Source organism: Mustelus asterias, chromosome 8 (assembly GCF_964213995.1).
Source record: "Mustelus asterias chromosome 8, sMusAst1.hap1.1, whole genome shotgun sequence".
In the NCBI taxonomy this organism is placed as follows: domain Eukaryota; kingdom Metazoa; phylum Chordata; class Chondrichthyes; order Carcharhiniformes; family Triakidae; genus Mustelus; species Mustelus asterias.
Genome location: NC_135808.1, coordinates 79,375,394 through 79,396,328, shown reverse-complemented (window position 1 = coordinate 79,396,328; position 20,935 = coordinate 79,375,394). Strand labels below are relative to the sequence as shown.

Here is a 20,935-nt window from a genome sequence, read left to right as displayed (position 1 = left end):
TTTTCTACTTCCAACAGCAGTCACTCCGAGTGAGGAACTGCTAATTAATACCAGCATTTTTAAAAAAGTATTATACAGGCGGTAGCTGGAGCTGGATTGAAATTTCTGTTTGCTTTGTCTGGCTATCATTAGACTAGAAATGCTGTTCAATCGAATCCACTACCTTCTATTGAGCAAATACATCAGGATTGTTGACTCTGACACCCTTAATAAAACTATCCTAGTATAAATCTGTTGTAATTGCTCAATTACGTATAGCCAATGTTAAAATATGACAGGTTATATATTTATTTAAAGCATACTTAACAGTTTTGTAGCTTAACTCCAAATGGTGTCCCTGGAACAAACTGTCTGGCAAGTGAAAACCTTAACAGCATTCTTAAAATATGGAGAAACCTGGCCTGTGACTGGTGAGTAGGACTAAGCAGTGTCAATCCAATTAGATGCAATGGCCTATTTATGTGGTGAGGCGTAATGCTGTTGGGAATCTGGGGAAATATTCATATAATTGGTTTAAATGTGATTCAGGCCAAATGCTGTTATTTTGAAAATATCTGACAATCGCTTCGGAAGTTATAAGCAAATGTGTCGAAAAGCCCAGAAATAGTGGCAAAGGAAAGGATTAATTGTACTGTAAAGAACATAAGAAATAGGAGCAGGAGTAGGCCATCTAGCCCCTCAAGCCTGCCCCGCCATTCAATAAGATTATGGCTGATCTGAAGTGGATCAGTTCCACTCACCCGCCTGATCCCTATAACCCCTAATTCCCTTACCGATCAGGAATCCATCTATCTGTGATTTAAACATATTCAACGAGGTAGCCTCCACCACTTCAGTGGGCAGAGAATTCCAGAGATTCACCACCCTCTGAGAGAAGAAGTTCCTCCTCTACTCTGTCCTAAGCTGACCCCCCTTTATTTTGAAGCTGTGCCCTCTAGTCCTAGCTTCCTTTCTAAGTGGAAAGAATCTCTCCACCTCTACCCTATCCAGCCCCTTCATTATCTTATAGGTCTCTATAAGATCCCCCCTCAGCCTTCTAAATTCCAACGAGTACAAACCCAATCTGCTCAGTCTCTCGTCATAATCAACACCTCTCATCTCTGGTATCAACCTGGTGAACCTTCTCTGCACTCCCTCCAAGGCCAATATATCCTTCTGCAAATAAGGGGACCAATACTGCACACAGTATTCCAGCTGCGGCTGGAAAGACTTAGCAAATAAATATATAAGTAGATAATCAAACCAATGTGGACAACAGGTTTGAACAGATGCACTATTATTCCAAGTTTAGTATGGAAAAGGACCCTGTGTATAAGCACTCTCTCATCAATGTAAGTATGAATAATCACATTGTTGATTACTTCAGATTATTGTGTTTAGTTAAATATTGGTATCAAAATGAATGAGTCATCACATGGATAATAAAGCATTGGTTTAGATGGCATATGTCCAAACTGCAATGAATCACAGTGAATGTAAAGGATTGTTTGGTCATCGATATAGAACATAGAACAGTACAGCACAGAACAGGCCCTTCGGCCCACGATGTTGTGCCGAGCTTTATCTGAAACCAAGATCAAGCTATCCCACTCCCTATCATCCTGGTGTGCTCCATGTGCCGATCCAATAACCGCTTAAATGTTCCTAAAGTGTCTGACTTCACTATCATTGCAGGCAGTCCATTCCACACCCCAACCACTCTCTGCGTAAAGAACCTACCTCTGATATCCTTCCTGTATCTCCCACCACGAACCCTATAGTTATGCCCCCTTGTAATAGCTCCATCCACCCGAGGAAATAGTCTTTGAACGTTCACGCTATCTATCCCCTTCATCATTTTATAAACCTCTATTAAGTCTCCCCTCAGCCTCCTCCGCTCCAGAGAGAACAGCCCTAGCTCCCGCAACCTTTCCTCATAAGACCTACCCTTCAAACCAGGCAGCATCCTGGTAAATCTCCTCTGCACTCTTTCCAGCGCTTCCACATCCTTCCTATAGTGAGGTGACCAGAACTGCACACAATACTCCAAATATGGTCTCACCAAGGTCCTGTACAGTTGCAGCATAACCCCATGGCTCTTAAACTCCAACCCCCTGTTAATAAAAGCTAACACACTATAGGCCTTCTTCACAGCTCTATCCACTTGAGTGGCAACCTTTAGAGATCTGTGGATATGAACCCCAAGATCTCTGTTCCTCCACAGTCTTCAGAACCCTACCTTTGACCCTGTAATCCACATTTAAATTAGTCCTACCAAAATGAATCACCTCACATTTATCAGGGTTAAACTCCATTTGCCATTTTTCAGCCCAGCTTTGCATCCTATCTATGTCTCTTTGCAGCCTACAACAGCCCTCCACCTCATCCACTACTCCACCAATCTTGGTGTCATCAGCAAATTTACTGATCCACCCTTCAGCCCCCTCCTCTAAGTCATTAATAAAAATCACAAAGAGCAGAGGACCAAGCACTGATCCCTTCGGCACTCCACTAGCAACCTGCCTCCAATCCGAAAATTTTCCATCGACCACCACCCTCTGTCTTCGATCAGACAGCCAGTTACCTATCCAATCGGCCAACTTTCCCTCTATCCCACACCTTCCCATACTTTCATCATAAGCCGACCATGGGGGACCTTATCAAACGCCTTACTAAAATCCATCTATATGACATCAACTGCCCTACCTTCATCAACACACTTAGTTACCTCCTCAAAAAATTCTATCAAATTTGTGAGGCACGACTTGCCCTTCACGAATCCATGCTGACTATCCCGGATTAATCCGCATCTTTCTAAATTGTCGTAAATCCCATCTCTAAGGACCTTTTCCATCAATTTACCAACCACCGAAGTAAGACTAACCGGTCTATAATTACCAGGGTCATTTCTATTCCCTTTCTTAAACAGAGGAACAACATTCGCCATTCTCCAGTCCTCTGGCACCATCCCCGTGGACAGCGAGGACCCAAAGATCAAAGCCAAAGGCTCTGCAATCTCATCCCTTGCCTCCCAAAGAATCCTAGGATACATTTCATCAGGCCCAGGGGACTTGTCGACCTTCAGTTTATTCAAAACCGCCAGGACATCCTCCCTCTGAACATCTACTTCCTCCAGCCTATTAGCCTGTAACACCTTCTCTTCCTCAAAAACATGGCCCCTCTCCTTGGTGAACACTGAAGAAAAGTATTCATTCATCACCTCGCCTATCTCTACTGACTCCATACACAAGTTCCCACTACTGTCCTTGACCGGCCCTAACCTCACCCTGGTCATTCTTTTATTCCTCACATAAGAGTAAAAAGCCTTGGGGTTTTCCTTGATCCGACCCGCCAAGGACTTCTCGTGTCCCCTCCTAGCTCTCCTAAGCCCCTTTTTCAGCTCATTCCTTGCTAACTTGTAACCCTCAATCGAGCCATCTGAACCTTGTTTCCTCATCCCTACATAAGCTTCCCTCTTCCTTTTCACAAGACATTCCACCTCTTTCGTGAACCATGGTTCCCTCACTCGGCCATTTCCTCCCTGCCTGACAGGGACATAACTATCAGGGACATCCAGTATTTGTTCCTTGAAAAAGTTCCACTTTTCATTAGTTCCTTTCCCTGACAGTTTCTGTTCCCAACTTATGCCCCCTAATTCTTGCCTAATCGCATCATAATTACCTCTCCCCCAATTGTAAACCTTGCCCTGCCGTACGGCCCTATCCCTCTCCATTGCAATAACAAAAGACACCGAATTGTGGTCACTATCTCCAAAGTGCTCTCCCACAACCAAATCGAACACTTGGCCTGGTTCGTTTCCCAGTACCAAATCCAATGTGGCCTCACCTCTTGTCGGCCTATCCACATATTGTGTCAGGAAACCCTCCTGTACACACTGCACAAAAACCGCCCCATCCGAACTGTTTGACCTACAAAGGTTCCAATCAATATTTGGAAAGTTAAAGTCCCCCATGACAACTACCCTGTGACCCCTACACATTTCCATAATCTGCTTAGCAATTTCTTCCTCCACATCTCTATTACTATTTGGGGGCCTATAGTAAACTCCTAACAACGTGACCGCTCCTTTCCTATTTCTAACCTCAGCCCATATTACCTCAGTGTGCAGATCCCCCTCGAAGTGCCTTTCCGCAGCCGTTAAACTATCCTTGATCAACAATGCCACTCCTCCACCTCTTTTACCAGCTTCCCTCCACTTAGTGAAACAAGTGTATAATGAGTGTATAATTAGTGAAACAAGATCTAATGTTAGAAGTATTTTGAACTGAAAAGGATAATTATTATCCCATGGAATAAATAATCATATGTTCTTCCTTTTCCCAACAACCCATCTCTCACACACAGCAGGAATCTAACTGTTCATTATATTCTGGATGGAATATGCAAAACAATGATGTTGCACCTTTTCATTTCTTAGTTGGCCATCTTTGTATTGTGGCTTATCTAGCACCTGAGCCAAGCTCACCACAGTGAGGCATAAAGCCCCAACTAGCTGTTTGAGACCCACGTGTTAAGTCACCTGGACTACAGGGTACCCTTTTAGATTTTCTATACTTAATTTAATTTCTTATCCAGCTTTGCTTAACTTCTTCCAGGTGACATTTAATGTTTATCTAAGAAATATAGGGCAGGATTTTGATTGTGAGCAGTGAACAAGTGGTACTTAGTTGACTTTGCACTTGCCCAAATAGCTCTTTTTATGACAAGTTGCTGTCAGCAGGACAGTTAAAATGGCAGGTGCCTTGTTGAGCATTGTTAATGAGGAATAGAGAGTTTGAACAAGGAAGTGCAAGTCAGAGTGTTTCGTTCAAAGTAAGTCAGTTATAGAAAGCAAAGCAAAGAGATAGAAAGAAAGCTTAAGAGAGAAATAAAAGACAATGATAATGGTAAAAATATTACATTTGTTTTCTAAAATCTCCAACCATAATTACAAGTTGTAAAACTTCATTTGGCAGTAATTAAGACATATCACACTGCTGAAAGAACACATAGAATGAAAGTCCTAATTGTGGCAAATTTCATTTGTATCTATGATGTCAATATAGGAACTTCCTGCCATCTAATGTTTAAATGGGAGACCAATGACAAGATGCCATTTTCATGCAGTTTATTGACTAGCAGCACATCTCGGACAGCATCCTCTGGATCTTTTGCGTTTAATAGCACACTTATGCTTGCCGGAAATGCTGTTCAATTTGTGCATAAATAACAGCAACATTAATCCACTATTATCACAGTAAAATTTGGGCTATTTTGATTCTGGATTGGCTATTATTTAGACTTTGTACAGTCTTTTACTATAACAGCCATTAGTAAAAACATCACAGAATTTATGGTGCAGAAAGAGTCCATTCAGCCATCGTGTCGGCCCTGGAACCAGCAATTTACTTAGGTGCCATTCTCCGGCCTTCTTCCCATATACCTGCACATTATTCTTTTTTAAATAACTATCTTTTGAATGCCTTGATTGAAGCTGCCTCCATGATACTCTCAGGAAATGCCACTTGCTGTGTGATAAAGTTTCTTCTCATGTCACTTTTATTTTATTTTGCAAATTATTTTAGTGCCCTCTTGTTCTCAATCCTTTCATAAGTGGGAACGGTTGTTCCTTGTTTACTCTGTAGTAGCAAAGTAATCAACGCACAGATAGATAGTAAATACTTTATATTTCAATTGCATGGCACTGATTTTTAAAAGATTTATAATTAATTAGCTTTGTAATTGTTAGGTCAAAATGGAAATGTCTACAATTTTTAACTTTTGCATTGTAAATTTGCTTCCTCAGCAAATAAAAATGCAATGGTTATATATTTTATTCACATGTTTCACATATATTGATTGAAGCAGTTTGATTCCAAATACAGCAAGACCAGGATGACATTCAGGCTTGGGCTGATAACTGGCAAGCTACATTCGCATCACATAAGTGTCAGGCAATGATCATCTTCAACAAGGAGAATCCACCATCCCCACTTGACATTTAATTGCAATAAAATCATTGAATCCCTATCATCAACATCTTGGGCATTACCAGAACTTACCAGGACCAGTCATATAAATACTGTGGCTACAAGAGCAGGTTAGAGGCTGGAAATTCGGTAACTTGCCTGACTCCCAAAGACTGTCCACCATCTACAGGTACAAGTTAGGAGTGTGATGGAATACTCTTTACTTCCCTGGATGAGTGTAGCTCCAATAACATTCAAGAAACTTGACACCCTCCAGGATAAAGCAGCCTACTTGGTTTGCACTCTATCTACCATCTTCAACATTCACTCATACCACTGACGCACAATGGCAACAGTGTGTATCACCAAAAGATGCACTGTAGCAACTGATCAAGGCTCCCTTGATGGCACCTTCCAAACCGGTAACCCCTACTACCTAGAAGAACAAGGGCAGCAGGGGCATGGGAATACCACCACCTGCAATTTCCCCTCCAAAACCACACACTATCCTGACCAGCAACTATATTGCCATTCCTTCACCGTCACTGGGTCAAAATCCTGGAACACCCTTCCTAAAAGCACTTACAGGTGCACCTATGTTCAAGAAGGCCGCTCACTATCATTTTCTCGAGGGTAATTAGAGAAGGACAACAAATTCTGGCCTAGTCAGTGATACCCATAGTCCATGAAAGAATAAAAAAGCACAATATCTAATAATTGAATTTAATTAACAATTTATGTGTGAATATCCTTAATAATTTTAGGTTAAGGAACTCCATTGGTGGTGCTCCCTGACTCTGACGAAACTTTGTTTTATTATACTAAGAGTTTTATCAACAAAGTGTGATCAGAAATCACAGGAAATAAGGTCACACCTACAAGAAATATACACCACACATGAGGTTTATATATTAGGCAATGTTCATCCATTTGGATGAGCCACCAGATAAACTTGTATACACATTCATCGCAGTGCCTGTCAAAACACTAACATTAAAGTCCAAGCATCTTTTGGTCACTTTAATTTTACAGCTAACTTTTCAAATGAGATGGAGTATTTCTCAACTCTATCTTTTGCAAATTCAAGCACTAAATGAAGATTCTTTGTCAAATCAAAATTCTCTGCAGAATCAGATTTGTTTCCTGATTCACCATCCCTTCTTCCACCCTTTAATTTGAGTTTCTCTTGAGCCAACTTGTGCTTTCTCCCTCTTTCTTCCTTTTCCATTTTTTTCTTTCAAATTCCATTTCTAAGCATGTCAATCTTTCCCATCTTTGCTCCTCTTCCAACTCCAGCTCATTCATTCAAAACTGAATTCTAGCTAAGTCTAGTTTTCAGGACTGTCAAAGACCTCATCTCCTTTGAAGATCTTCTCTCCACAGCCTCCAACCTCATAGTCTCCCAACCCCGGACAGCCCACTTCTACCTCCTTTCCAAAATCCACAAGCAGGACTGCCCCGGTAGGCCCATCGTGTCAGTCTGTTCCTGCCCCACCGAACTCATTTCCTCCAATCTTGACTCCATTTTCTCTCCTCTTGTCCAGTCCCTTCCCACCTACATCTGCGATTCCTCCGATGCTCTACGCCATATCAACGACTTCTAGTTCTCCGGCCCAAACCGCCTCCTCTTCACTATGGCTGTCCAATCCCTCTACACCTCCATTCCCCACCAGAATAGCCTTAAAGGTCTTTGCTTCTTCCTCGAACAGAGGTCTGAACAATGCCTATTCACCACCATTCCTCTGTCTGGCTGAACTGGTTCTCTCATCCAACAATTTCTCCTTTAACTCGTCTCACTTCCTCCAAATAAAAGGTGTGGCTATGGGCACCCAATGGGTCCCAGTTATGTCTGTCTCTTTATGGGGTATGTGGAGCATTCCCTCTTCCAGTCCTATTCTGGCCCCCGCCCACAAGTCCATTATTGGTACATCGACGACTATTTCGGTGCCACTTCATGCTCTCGTCTGGACCTGGAAAAATTTATCAATTTTGCTTCCAATTTTCACTCCTCTATCATCTTCACATGATCCACCTCTGTCACTTCTCTTCCCTTCCTTCAACTATCTGAATCCATTTCTGGTGATAAGCTGTCCACTAGTATCCATTACAAGCCCACCGACTCTCACAACTACCTTGACTACAGCTCTTCACAACCCACATCCTGTAAAGGTGCCATCCCATTCTCGGAGTTCCTTCGCCTCTGCTGCATCTGTTCTGATGATGCCACTTTCTAAAATAGAGCTGCTGATATGTCTTTCTTCCTTCCTCAATCGTGGTTTTCCATGCACTGTGGTTGACAGAGCTCTCAACCGCATCCAACCCATCCCCCGAGCCACTGCTCCCACCACCCACCACCCCCGCCCAGAACCAGGATAGGGTCCCCCTTGTCCTCATTTTTCACCCCACCAGCCATTTCCGCCATGATGCCACTACTCAACACATCTTGCCCCCCTCCATCCCCCCGAGCTCTGTATCCTCCACGTATTTGTATCTTTTTGGTCTCCCATAGAATTCCCAAATTTGTTATGACTAGTTGTCGTTAATGCCTAACCAACCAGATCTCAGATTGAAATCCGTCTCAGCTGACTGTAATCTGTTTTTTGTATTGTAGAAACAAGAAGGGATAGCGACTGAGCACAAAAGCACAGGATTGCAGCAATAACTTTTAAAATCTGAAGAACCAAAATGTTTATTCGAAGATTAAACTTAAACACACAAAATAAAAGATATGCAGTTAAATATGCTGTTTTAGATTCTTAACCATAAAGTCGAGGAAAACCGAGTATTGTTTTAATCTTTATCAGAAGGACTATCCATGACTTCCCAGAATAAATCCACACTGATGTGGTTTTCCAAAGTGTTCTCAAAACCATCTGTTTCTCTGAACAAATGTTTTCCTGGCCCAAAACCGGAGTTGCTCTTCTTCAGTTACAAATCTTTCACAAGAGCTGGCTTTCAGTGGAACTTCCTCCACAGCTGAAACCTGTTGTTATAAATAATCTTTCAACCCCTTTCATTTTATTTCTCCATTGTCTTCAAATATCTCTTTGAAAACTTAGATTCCCAATACAAAATCTTTCGTGTTACAATTTCATCATTTTTGGGTCAATACAATTTTAAAATTCCTGCTCTTGTTTGCTCCTGAATTTCCTGTACAGTGCAAATGTTTTGTGCAATAGCTACAAATCAATTTCAACACTTATCCCCAAATGCAAATTTCAAATCTGCTCCATTTACTTGCAAGTTAAAACCCACCATCAGGCCTCATGACAAAATGCAAAAGGGTCACGCCTTTGACCTTTCATTCCTTAGCTGCCCTGCTCCAACCACCTGGACACATAGACACAACTTTATTCTTACCTACACAGAATATATATGCACAACATATCATCACATAAATACAAATTATATTTGCTTCCTATGTGCAAAACACGAAAACATTTGAGTTTTTTCCAGTTTACTTTTAAAGTCTGCCAATGGCTCTTTCATAGGGCCCGCATGCATGCCACAGTCTATGCATGCATGGTGTCCTGACATCATCTCAGAATGTTGCATCAGGATGTATGCAGCAGAACTGAGAGTTGAAGCTGAATTAGTTGGGGTGGCATGGTGGCACAGTGGTTAGCACTGCTGCCTCACAGCGCCAGGGACCCAGGTTTGATTCCCGGCTTGGGTCACTGTCTGTGTGGACTTTGCACATTCTCCCCGTGTCTGCGTGGGTTTCCTCTGGGTGCTCTGGTTTCCTCCCACAGTCCACAAATGTGCAGGTTCGGTGGATTGGCATGCTAATGGTGTCAGAACAAAGAACAATACAGCACAGGAACAGGCCCTTCGGCCCTCCAAGCCTGCGCCGCTCATGTGCCCAACTAGACCATTCGTTTGTATCCCTCTATTCCCAGTTTGTTCATGCGGCTATCTAGATAAGTCTTAAATGATCCCAGCGTGTCCGCCTCAATCACCTTGCTTGGCAGTGCATTCCAGGCCCCCACCACCCTCTGTATAAAATACGTCCCCCTGACATCTGTGTTGAAGCTTGCCCTCCTCACCTTGAACCCGTGACCCCTTGTGTTCGTCACCTCCGACCTGGGAAAAAGCTTCCCACTGTTGACCCTATCTATGCCCTTCATAATTTTATACACCTCTATTAGGTCGCCTCTCATCCTCCGTCTTTCCAGGGAGAACAACCCCAGTTTACCCAATCTCTCCTCATAGCTAAGACCCTCCATACCAGGCAACATCCTGGTAAACCTTTTCTGTACTCTCTCCAAAGCCTCCACGTCCTTCTGGTAGTGTGGCGACCAGAACAGGGGGACTAGCTAGGGTAAATGCACGGGATTATGGGGATAGGGCTTGGGTGGGATTGTGGTCGGTGCAGACTTGATGGGCCGAATGGGCTCCTTCTGCACTGTATGATTCTATGATTCTAGTTCTGCCTATTTGGCTTGCTATGCTATGTTGGCTGTGTGGGAAACGCTCTGTTCCAACAATGGATCACAGAACCCATTAGAAAAGAATGCATCTTCAATGCTAAAAGCTGTATAAAGGCTGATTTGTTTTAATGTTTGAAATTGCAGGAAAAGCACAAAAACCATTCAGTTAAGATCAGATAAAAATACTTCTAATGATTTGGAATAATGTTTGTTCCGTCCCTTTTAATGAAGATTTAGTAATTAACAATCATTTTTGGTTATGCAAATTTTTCAACCCATTCAAAGTACTGTAGAAGCTTTCTAGGCAAGAGATTCCTCACTCTACATTCCAGTTCTTTAAACAATTTGCAGCTGGAAAGGAGAACGGAAATATTGTATAACAGCTAAGAATGCCATTGAGAGTTTCAGGTTGCCTAACACTATTCAATAAAAGCCATACAATATGCTGGATGCATCTATATAAACATGAGTGTTAACTACATGGCTAAAGCACTGATTTCATAGCCACAATCAGTTTCCATTTTTCATTTACTTTTGTATATTTTTCTGGACACTATCAAGAATGAAACATTTTTGGCTGCAGTTTACATGACCAAACTGAGTGTATTTATCAGAGCGGGAGGCACATAAAACAGGGCTGGTGCCTATCCCCCCCCCCCCCCCCACTGCCCCCCATCTTCCCACCCATCCCCAAGCACACCCCTATAAGCTGGGAGGTGGGCGGGCAGCCCATCCGCTATAGTCAAATAGATAATCAAGGGTTAATTTGGCCTGTTGACCCTGATGATGCATTACCCACGCCATGAAATGCTTGACATGGGCAGTCGGATGGGTGTGGGCAGACAGATTTTTAAAAAATAACCTCTTCAAAGGGCTGGAAGGAAGTGAGAGGATGTTCTAGGGGCTGCCCATTGCTGAGTTTGGGGCTTCCCCCCCAAGATAGAACCCCCCTTTCTTCTTGCTGGGCCACAGCCTTAAACTACCCTCCTCACTTCCCTCCCTGGCCTACTGAAACCCTCCCTGCCTGTGACCCCTGACTTATCTGTTTCTGGGTATCCAGGGGCTGCCTTCTTCCTCTGTGTGCAGTCATGGCAGGGCCCAGAAATACACTCTTGGCACGGCTATGACTGATGGAGCGGCTGGCCAATCTGATTGGACAGTAGCTCCTTCGGGTAGGATTTTCTTCCTAGTGAGGGGTGTAAGTCCTGCTTGATGAAGTAGTATAAGGGTATCTGGCATTGCAAGGTTTAATATGGAATTGGGAAATAGTACCAACCACAGTGTGATGTAAAGAGGCACATGACCTGAGACTAGGGTCAGTTGTGAACTGGACAGAGATCTGTGTAGAAACAAGCATGGAGTTAGCTCAGAGCTTGAACTATACTCTGTATAAATGTGCAGAGCAATATGTTATCGATAAACTCTGTTCAACTACACAACACTTAGAACCTTTGTGCAACTGACTGAACCTATAACATTTGACATGGTGGCAGCTAATGGAAAACCTCAGAAGCTGAAGCAGAAATTCAAAAGCTGGAAAATTAAAGGAGCAGCGTTTCTGACCCAACTGAAAGCACCTGAAGTGAAGTCACGGAGAGGATTGCCTGAAAGAAGCTCCATTGCAGAATTGGGAGCAGAAAGATACAAGAAAAATCTCCATAGTGCAGCTGAGGACTCTGCAAGATCCCATGGAGATCCATTGTGAATGCCCACAGAGCGCAGACCCTAAGATCCGAACAGGGGTGAGCAAACATATTCAGTTCTAAGCCAGAATATGCTTTAATAGCTTCAGTGCCATTTAAAAAAAAGTCAGAGCAGCCCGTTTCTCAAAGCACTGCAGGTAGCTGGGGTTTCAGAGTTTGTGCCATGTGGTGGCTGAACGTTTGGAAGAAAAGAAAAATAAGTGGAAGGGATAAAAACCTCAGTCAAAAGCTGGAAATAAGTTGTAAAATGCCCCAAATTCCTTCAATATTGCAGGGAAGGCCCAAGAGTTGATTGAGTAAATTGCTGCACAAAAGTAAAGACAAAAGAGGTCGCATTACCATCACTTCAGGAGCCTGGCAAAACATGACAAGCGTGAGAAGGTGCTTTAAAAAAAAAAAATTTGATTACTGCAGTGCCATCTTTAAAACCTGCTCAGTATTTAAAGCTGTACTCACCTGAACTTTAAAGCAACCATGGACAACAAATTAACATTACCAGACCCATTTGGACTTATCCAAGGGCCAGACCAGTACAAAATTGGGGGCTTTGGTGGAAAAGATTCTTGAGATCAATGATAGCTTCAGGTTTAAATGAAAAGACAGAAGCCGAGTAATCAGTAGATCCAATGAGTCAATGATATTATTGTGAGGTAAGGAATAAATGGAACCTCAGGTAAATTTGATAAAGTTCTATAATCTGCCAACAGCACTGATTCATTTTACATGGTGAAATCAAGCCATGGTACAGAACGGCTCTAACTGTGCAGCTAATGAGACAACAAATGGGCAGAGACACCAGACCAAGAAAGGTGATACCAAAACAAACGACAAGAGGGTAGACGACCATGTCAGTGCTGTGGAGCCAAATTACACCTCAGGCGGGAGCAATGTCCAGCAATCTTACTACAGTGTTTAAACTGCAACTGCCTGGGACACTTTGGAAAATTATGCAAAGCTAAGACATGCAGATGGGCAAAGCAATCCAGGAGGTTGAGGTACTAAACCAGGAAGAGACCCAGGAAGGTCAAGGATCCTGGATTCTCTTCATGGAACACTGACATTTCGGTAAATGGTTATTTTCCCAACTTCAAATTGGAGACGGGAGCCAGTGTTATGATCCTCTCGGGTAAGGAAATGTGGTTGAGAGACCTTTGGCTCCAAACAACAGATACACCGCTCTATGGGCCTGGAGAAATCAGACTTCCAGCCATAGGCGTGGTCCTGGAAGCACTATAATATTCAAAGTCAGATAAATAAGTGTATTTCATGTAATTATTTTTTTAAAAGTATAACAATGTGTAAACAGAAAGCAAACTAAAACTGATCCTTCAAGTTAAGCAATAACTTCCCTGTTCCTACACCCCAAAAACCCCTTTCAAAACTGCAGGCAAATCTAGGAAAATTATATTTAGTATCTATGCTAATGAAAGCTTTTGATGCATAATTTTGCAAAAGGGCATATTTTTAGTTAGGATTCTGAGCAGGTATTACATCATTAAAGAACAGATTTTATTAAAATGAATTACAAAGTACAAAACAGAGACAGACCTTTTGGCTCAAATAGTTCCTGGTGGAGTTCATACTTTACAAGACTGTACCCGATCCCTCTTCATCAAAGCTTATTGTATAATCTCTCTAAATCTCCCCTTTAAGTGTTCATCTAACCTTTCCTCAATTTAAGTTAGGTTTTAATTATCATTTCAACTTTATGCAGAAAATGACTCAAAATAGGTGCTGATTGTTACTTACCAATACAAGGCCTTCCGACTCCTTGAGATCTGTAACCCCTTGGACAAACACAGCGATAGCTCCCTTGTGTATTTTCACAGATCTGGTTGTACCGACACTGATGGGTGCCATCTCTGCACTCATTGATATCTGTAGAGAAACATTTATCAAAACTGCACTAATGCACAACACATCTTCTCAAGTTGTGCCTTGCTATAGATTTGGTTCCATTGTTCACTGAGAAGGGTACTGCACTTGACTTCATGTGGGAATAAGAAGTGTGCAAAATATTCAATTTAATAACTGAGAAATATGTCAAGATCCATCACGGCAGACAGAAAAAAATAAAATTACTCTCTTTGATAAATATACTTATTTTAAAAAGGACAAACATGGCATTGCTATTGGGCACAACAATCATGTGATTGAGATTATTTAACTTCATCTGATATGAACACATTAAATATAATTTAAAAAAACAAAGCATTTGAGCACTGAGGGTGACGCACCATATATTCACCATACCTGCTCTTCCCAGCATATGTCACCCAGTCCATCACTTATTCATTTCCCCCATCTGAACCAAAATGGGATGAATGTACTCCATTGCAAATTTTCAAATGGACTTGCACCCAACTCAATTTGGGCAATTTTATATAGAATACAGATGTCAGAATTAAAATATTATCAGTTACGTCACCACCCTCCAACTGTTAAAAGGAGAGATTTTCAACTGGCTACCCATTTCACGTCATCACCATTGCCACCTCAATAACATTGTTTGACTCCATCTCTGGCTCATCCGTGTCTTTGTTACCTCTAAACTTGACTATTCCAATGATTGTCAGTCTCTCATGTTCTACCCTTTGTAAATTTGAGGCCACTCAAAATTCTACTGCCTGTGTCCCAGCCTATACCAAGTCCTGTTTACTATTATCCAAATGCTTGCTCTCCCTCAAGTTGTTTTTGTTGTTGAAAAAAATGGGAGACCAACAGAGGGAAATCTGATATGCACTCATCTGTCTGGCTGAAATTGAGTTTCAGGTAGATCTTTAAATGAACGTCCAACACATCCTTACTCCCCTCCAAACAAAATCTACACAGGAAGCTAAATATCCAGATTGTGTTCTTCTGCTGTGTGGCCCTGAGTGCAATTTTCATATAGAAATAGTCTATGGTCACTGTGGATGGGACTATATTGCATCCATTTAATGTCCAAGTATAAAATATCTTCCAATATTTTTTAATGGACTTTGATATGAATGGCCTACAGCTATGAGAGACTTGTGACTCCTACTCTAGGATAACACTGGATATCGCTACAGGAGATGATTACTTTCTCGGATGCCATCTTAACACTTAAACCCAACACTTAAACCCAATCAAACAAGTAGCACAGGTGAACTTAGGAAGAGGACATTAATTTACATTTCTTCTTGTTGATCACGATTTAATTGCTGGGTTGTTGCAATATGTTAAAGTTTAGTACTTGATCTTTGGTTTTGTACCCCATCTCTATAATAACTGAATATGGTGACTTATTTTTAGGTACTGATAGTTCTGTGCCAACACAATGCTGTACATATTATGGCTTTAATATGGTCCTTAATTAATCTGAACCCTCTTACTTGAGAAACAATAATCTCATGACAAATAATCAGTAAACATATCTATTAATGCAGAAATGAGAATGATCTGCATTGCTTTCAACCTACCAATGCAACTCCCATTTTCAGCTTTGGTCATTCCAGTAGGACACAGATCAATGCACCTGAATCCGCCTCGCGTGTTCTTACATTGCTGATCAGCTTGACATACGTTCTGTCTGCACTCATTGATATCTGACAATAAAATGCAGAGCACACACAACAGGGTTTCAGTTGATGAACTTCGATGACTTTAATACAGCTTCTTTGTGCAATCTACACTATTGGATTTATATTAAATGATTCACAATGTTTTAAAATTTAAATATTTGTGGCTTATTTAAATAAAACTGATGGTGTACATTTCTTTCTCAACTTGTTGACAAATTGGAAAAAATCATTACTCAAGTCATGCTTACTGAGACAGAGTGAAGTATTACATTGCACATGATTGTGAAGCAGATTGCTTAAATTATGTTTAACATCAGGTTTACATAGCCTGTTCATTGTACCTACCCATACATCTTCTACCTCGTAGTTGATAACCTCGATTGCATACACACCGGTAACTCCCAATGGTATTCAGACAGCGATGTTGACATGGATTAGATTCTTGGCATTCATTGATGTCTACCAGACAGAAAATATTAATTGTAGTTTGTATAATCAAGCTTGTATACCTTGCCCTTCCAAAAGGGCTGAACTTGCATTTATTTATAAAGATCCCAAAGTGCATCACAAGTGAATAACGATAAAGAAATCATTAATTCAGGAGTTGAAGCTCATGGAATTGAGGACCAATTATTGATCTGGTTAGGAAAATGGCTCAGTGAAAAGAGATAAAGAGAAAGGCAGACCGTGTTAGGGTCTCAACTATCTGGGTGTCACTGGCTAGTCCAGCATTTACTGCCCATCCCTAATTGTTTTTCTGACGGTTGTGGTGAGCTGCTGCCTTGAACCACTGCAGTCCATGTGATGTAGGTACAATGACCGTGCTGTGAGGGAGGGAGTTCACAACTTTTCACTGTATCCATTAACTGAGATGATGGAATGGAAAGCCACAGATGGGATTTTTAGCCCCCTGTCAGAGTGGGGTCAGATTGGGTGGGCGTAAAAATAACACCACCAGTGGGCATGTCATTCCCTGGTTCTGTCTTGCCCCCCCAGCCATTTTCCCAGAGTTGGAATGGTATTTAATTTTGTCCAAACTGTTTACAGGCTAACCTGCACCATCCATACTCCCCTTTTTTGTCAATTTAGGAAGTGCTCTTGTTAAATGAGTTACCTAGTCCTGAATGAACTATTAGCATGGAATGATGATTGTGGCCATTCAGGCTCCCCTCCCTCTCCAACCCATACCCCCATGCATCTTTGATTTTTCTTCACCCATGCATGTGCTATGAAAAAATACCAGAATATTCCTCAACTCATTTCAAGGAACATAAAGCTTTTGGAACAGCAACAATACCTTGACAACTTAATCCCTCGAGTGTTCGTCTAAAACCAATGCCACATCTCACTACACAGCGATATGAACCAATGGTATTTTCACAGTCTTGTCCAGCATGACATGTGTGACCACCTAAGGCGCACTCATCGACATCTGAAGAAATAATGACCAGAAATTGCACTTTTACATTCTATTAATCAGGTGAAAAGAGTTCAGATTGCCTGTTTAGGTCAGTCAAATTTTAGAATACTTAGAAATTCAGGGACTGCATACAACATTTCCTTCCTTGTTTCCAAATCAGTATTTCTATTTAACTGTGGTTCTAAAACTTTTGTCATTGGTCTTTACATTTCAAACCATGACCAAAAGCTACTATTGAATAATACTGTGATAATGCTGGGGAATGGAATGTCTTCCCACATTTTGTCCTGCCAATCAGTATGGAATATTCACATACCAACTGTACCAGCAGAACCCTGGATAATGGGTTAGCAATTAAAATAGGTAATTTTCTCTCTAACCTATCTTAGAAATGTGACTTACTCTAGGCCTTAGATCATCTTCTATCGTCCCACTGAATTATTCCAGTGCCAGCTGCTAGCAATTTGAATGATTATGTGCTGATTACATTCCCAGTAAGAACTGTGTTTGGAGAGACAAATTTGAGACTTCATCCTATTATCTTTGGCTTTATTCCAATCCAAACCCTAGAAATGATTTGGTGTCTAATCACACATTTTGGGGTCTGGCGAAAAGTCATTGACCTAAAATGTTAACCCTACCTTTCTCTCTCCACAGGTGTTGCCTGACCTACTGAGTGCTTCCACCATTTTTGTTTTAATTGCTAACACATTGGCTGGGATGCTGCTTAATGGAGCAGAAGTCAGGAGACTGACTTCGACCCATCTCTCCAAATCCACCCTAACTTTGAACCACTTTCCTGAATTGGAAGTCATTTATGATGTACAGTTGGTTCCTGGCATGGTTCCCATTATGTGGAGATGCCTCCTGCTTGCCTCCTGGACTTGCATAATTTCACAAGCTGTACTGTCTGGAGACAATACACATCTCTTTAACCTGTGTTGAATGCTCCCTCCACCCACATTGTCTGTACATTTAAGACCTGGCTGGCTGTAGAGATTTGCATTCTAATCAGTATTCTGTAATTTGATTTCTGTGTCTGTGCCCTGTTTGAGAACAGAGACCACTCCATCTGACGAAGGAGCATTGCTCCGAAAGCTTATGGTATTTGCTACCAAATAAACCTGTTGGACTTTAACCTGGTGTTGTGAGACTTCTTACTATGGTTCCCATTGCCAGGAGGGGGCCCAACAAGGCACAGAGGACAATCCAAATAGTGGTGCAGTGGGGCTGAGATGCTGTGGGAACATTTAAAGAGGCAGAAGCTTCTGGAAGCCTGTATAAAACTCCCACTAAAGCCCTCGTCAAGACTGATATATTAAGCAATGGTGCTGGGCTTGTACTAAAGGAACAGGAAGCTATTACAAAATCCCTTCCCTCCATTTGTGGACCTCGAGGTCTTTACCATCACTTTCTGGGGTTTACCAACTTCTTCCATATCACCGCCTTTGCAAGTGGTGAAGGAGGCAGATGAGGGGAAAATCCTCTGGGGATTTCAGACCTGTTCCCTTGTTTCACTTGATGTGACAAATGGAGAAAGAGCAGCTAATGGAGTTTTTCTTCGCTGAGGAAGGGAAATTCAGTTTATGGCAGTATGGTGGCAAATAGGCCTCACTAACTACACTCCCTATCATTTTCTGTCATAAATTTAGGGTGGGAGTGCAGAGGATGATCAGGCCTATTGCGGCAGTCAACTATCTGTGCACATTAAGGGTTATTTAATGGCGCAGTGCCTCAATTGTGGTCAATGTAGATCCGATAATTGGACTACAATCTTATATATCATTAAATATTTATTTTAATTGAAACCAAAACCAATTAATCCATTTGGACTATTAAAATATATTTATAACTATTATTAATTTAAAATTTTTTATTTCTTTAAAGAAGCTATGCTCTTAATTTGTTCAAGGATTAACTCTTGTGCTGAATGTTGATTTAAAATTTTATTCAGTAGAAATCCAATGCACCTTGACAGGTTCTTCCATCAGCAGATATGGTGAGACCTTTTGGGCATGAACAGTAGTATGTTCCCATTGCATTGTGGCATAAATGAGAGCAGGGCTTCCGAAAGGCACACTCATCTTCATCTGTATGGAATCACAAAAAGTTTTAAACAAGGTTTCATGTCAATCGTTTTACTGGAGGAGTATTTGTAAAAGAAAACATGCTCGGTTTTGAATGAAAGCACTCTGCTCACCTGAACAATAGGGCCCAACTGAATCCAAAGCAAAACCATTTGGACACTGGTTACTACGGTCACCTGTATTGAACAAATAACTGTTACTTTGTATTTAAGCACTTGTAGCCACAGCTTTCTTCTTGCTGATATGTTACTTCAGCCAAGTTAACAGCTTACTAACTATAAGTCCTATGTCCTACAATGGCAACAAATTTCTTAGTAAGATTTCTTTTCATTACCTTTAGTGATGATAGCATGAATCTTGTACTCTAGAATTTCATCCATTGGGCTGTATTCTGCCGCAATGGACGTAGCGTGGAGTGTCTCTACTAAGTACGGCATTCGACCTCGATTAGGACTGTATGTAATGGTGTGATTCCAAGAATATGGTACACTGGCATCATCTACTGTAAACATCCTTGTAGAGTAGGCATAAATCTGACCTGGTCCAATCTGAATGTAGTCTTCTGTGTAATCCTGAACACATCATAAAATTGCATGAAATTACTATGTTTTCATTTTTCCTCTGTATATAAAAGTTATGATATTCATATGGATTTGTGATGGGTGACCAAGGATACATTGACCTTGCTTTCTGAACTATGCTACATAATGGCTCAAGGGTTGTAGAAAAAATAATGGACAGTGAACAATCATTAATGTACAAATTAGCCAGCAATGCATGAAGAGATATCCTGTGAATTGGAAATCACCATAGGTTGCTGGCCAACTTGTGCACTCTGCTACTGACTGTGCGAAAATGGTATCTTGTCCTTAACCTTCCTTTAATTTTCATGAAGTTGGCACATTAACTATCCACTAAACTTGGCAAAGGAAGTCAAGTCTTAACTAACCGTGCAAACACCCTTTTAAGAACGTAATGATCGTTAATGATGGACAATCAACTCCTCAAAGTCAACAATTGAAAGTGCAGACTAGATTCTCATTCCTTCAGGTTGTGAAATATTATTGGAGATAGAAAAATGCCAAATTTGAAGTTTAAAAAAATAATTTATTTTGATTTCCATCTTTTTAAATTGATTTCTTGCCTTTCTCTCTATTTTATTTCCTTACCTGATTTAACATTGATATCACACATTTTTAGTTCACGCTCCAATACTTCCCATGTTTATTTTGCAATCCTTTTATTATTTAAGGGGCGCACATTTTGCGCTGATGCTCATCAAGGTCCCAGATGTGCAGTTGACCTTGCCATGCCTTAGTCAGCTCACACTTCCAGCAATTTTGTGGGCAAAAACGTTTAAAACCTAGTCTTACAGTAACAAATCTATCAAGGTGCCCTGCTAGATGCTCCACTCCAGCAAAATCTGAGCCAATACAAGAATATTTAAATACTGGAGTATTGATAATATGAGGTTTGATGAGGACTAGCATGTGACTGTTTTGTTTCATATATATGCGCACACACACATTTGGTCACCAGAGGTTAGAGCTGTATATAAAGCAGCAGAGCTTTTTGCATGCATGCATTCAGATCTTTACAGAAACCGTACAAGCAGAATCCTTTATTAATAAACAGTGTGACACCACAGCAACTCCAAAAAGCACTTACACATTGACTGTCTGTAATGTGTGAAATTAAGTTTGGGCTCCAATAAGACTTCTGGCTTTAAAATTGGAACATGCACTATCAAGCACACAAGCATGGTAGACTTCTACATTTTAAAATGTGCCAGTACTGAGATT

The 20,935-nt window shown here is 41.2% G+C and overlaps 1 protein-coding gene across 1 annotated transcript in view; it reads right to left on the bottom strand.

Moving 5' to 3' along the window:
• hmcn1 (hemicentin 1) overlaps positions 1 to 20,935 on the bottom strand; it is a 493,052-nt gene that overhangs the window by 9,209 nt on the left and 462,908 nt on the right. Inside the window, exons 97-103 of the mRNA XM_078218304.1 lie at positions 19,468 to 19,705; positions 19,247 to 19,309; positions 19,017 to 19,136; positions 16,924 to 17,058; positions 15,972 to 16,085; positions 15,525 to 15,650; positions 13,831 to 13,959 (exon numbers count right to left, since the gene is read on the bottom strand). Coding sequence (XP_078074430.1) covers positions 13,831 to 13,959; positions 15,525 to 15,650; positions 15,972 to 16,085; positions 16,924 to 17,058; positions 19,017 to 19,136; positions 19,247 to 19,309; positions 19,468 to 19,705 — 925 coding nt within the window. The remainder of the gene's footprint in view (positions 1 to 13,830; positions 13,960 to 15,524; positions 15,651 to 15,971; positions 16,086 to 16,923; positions 17,059 to 19,016; positions 19,137 to 19,246; positions 19,310 to 19,467; positions 19,706 to 20,935) is intronic.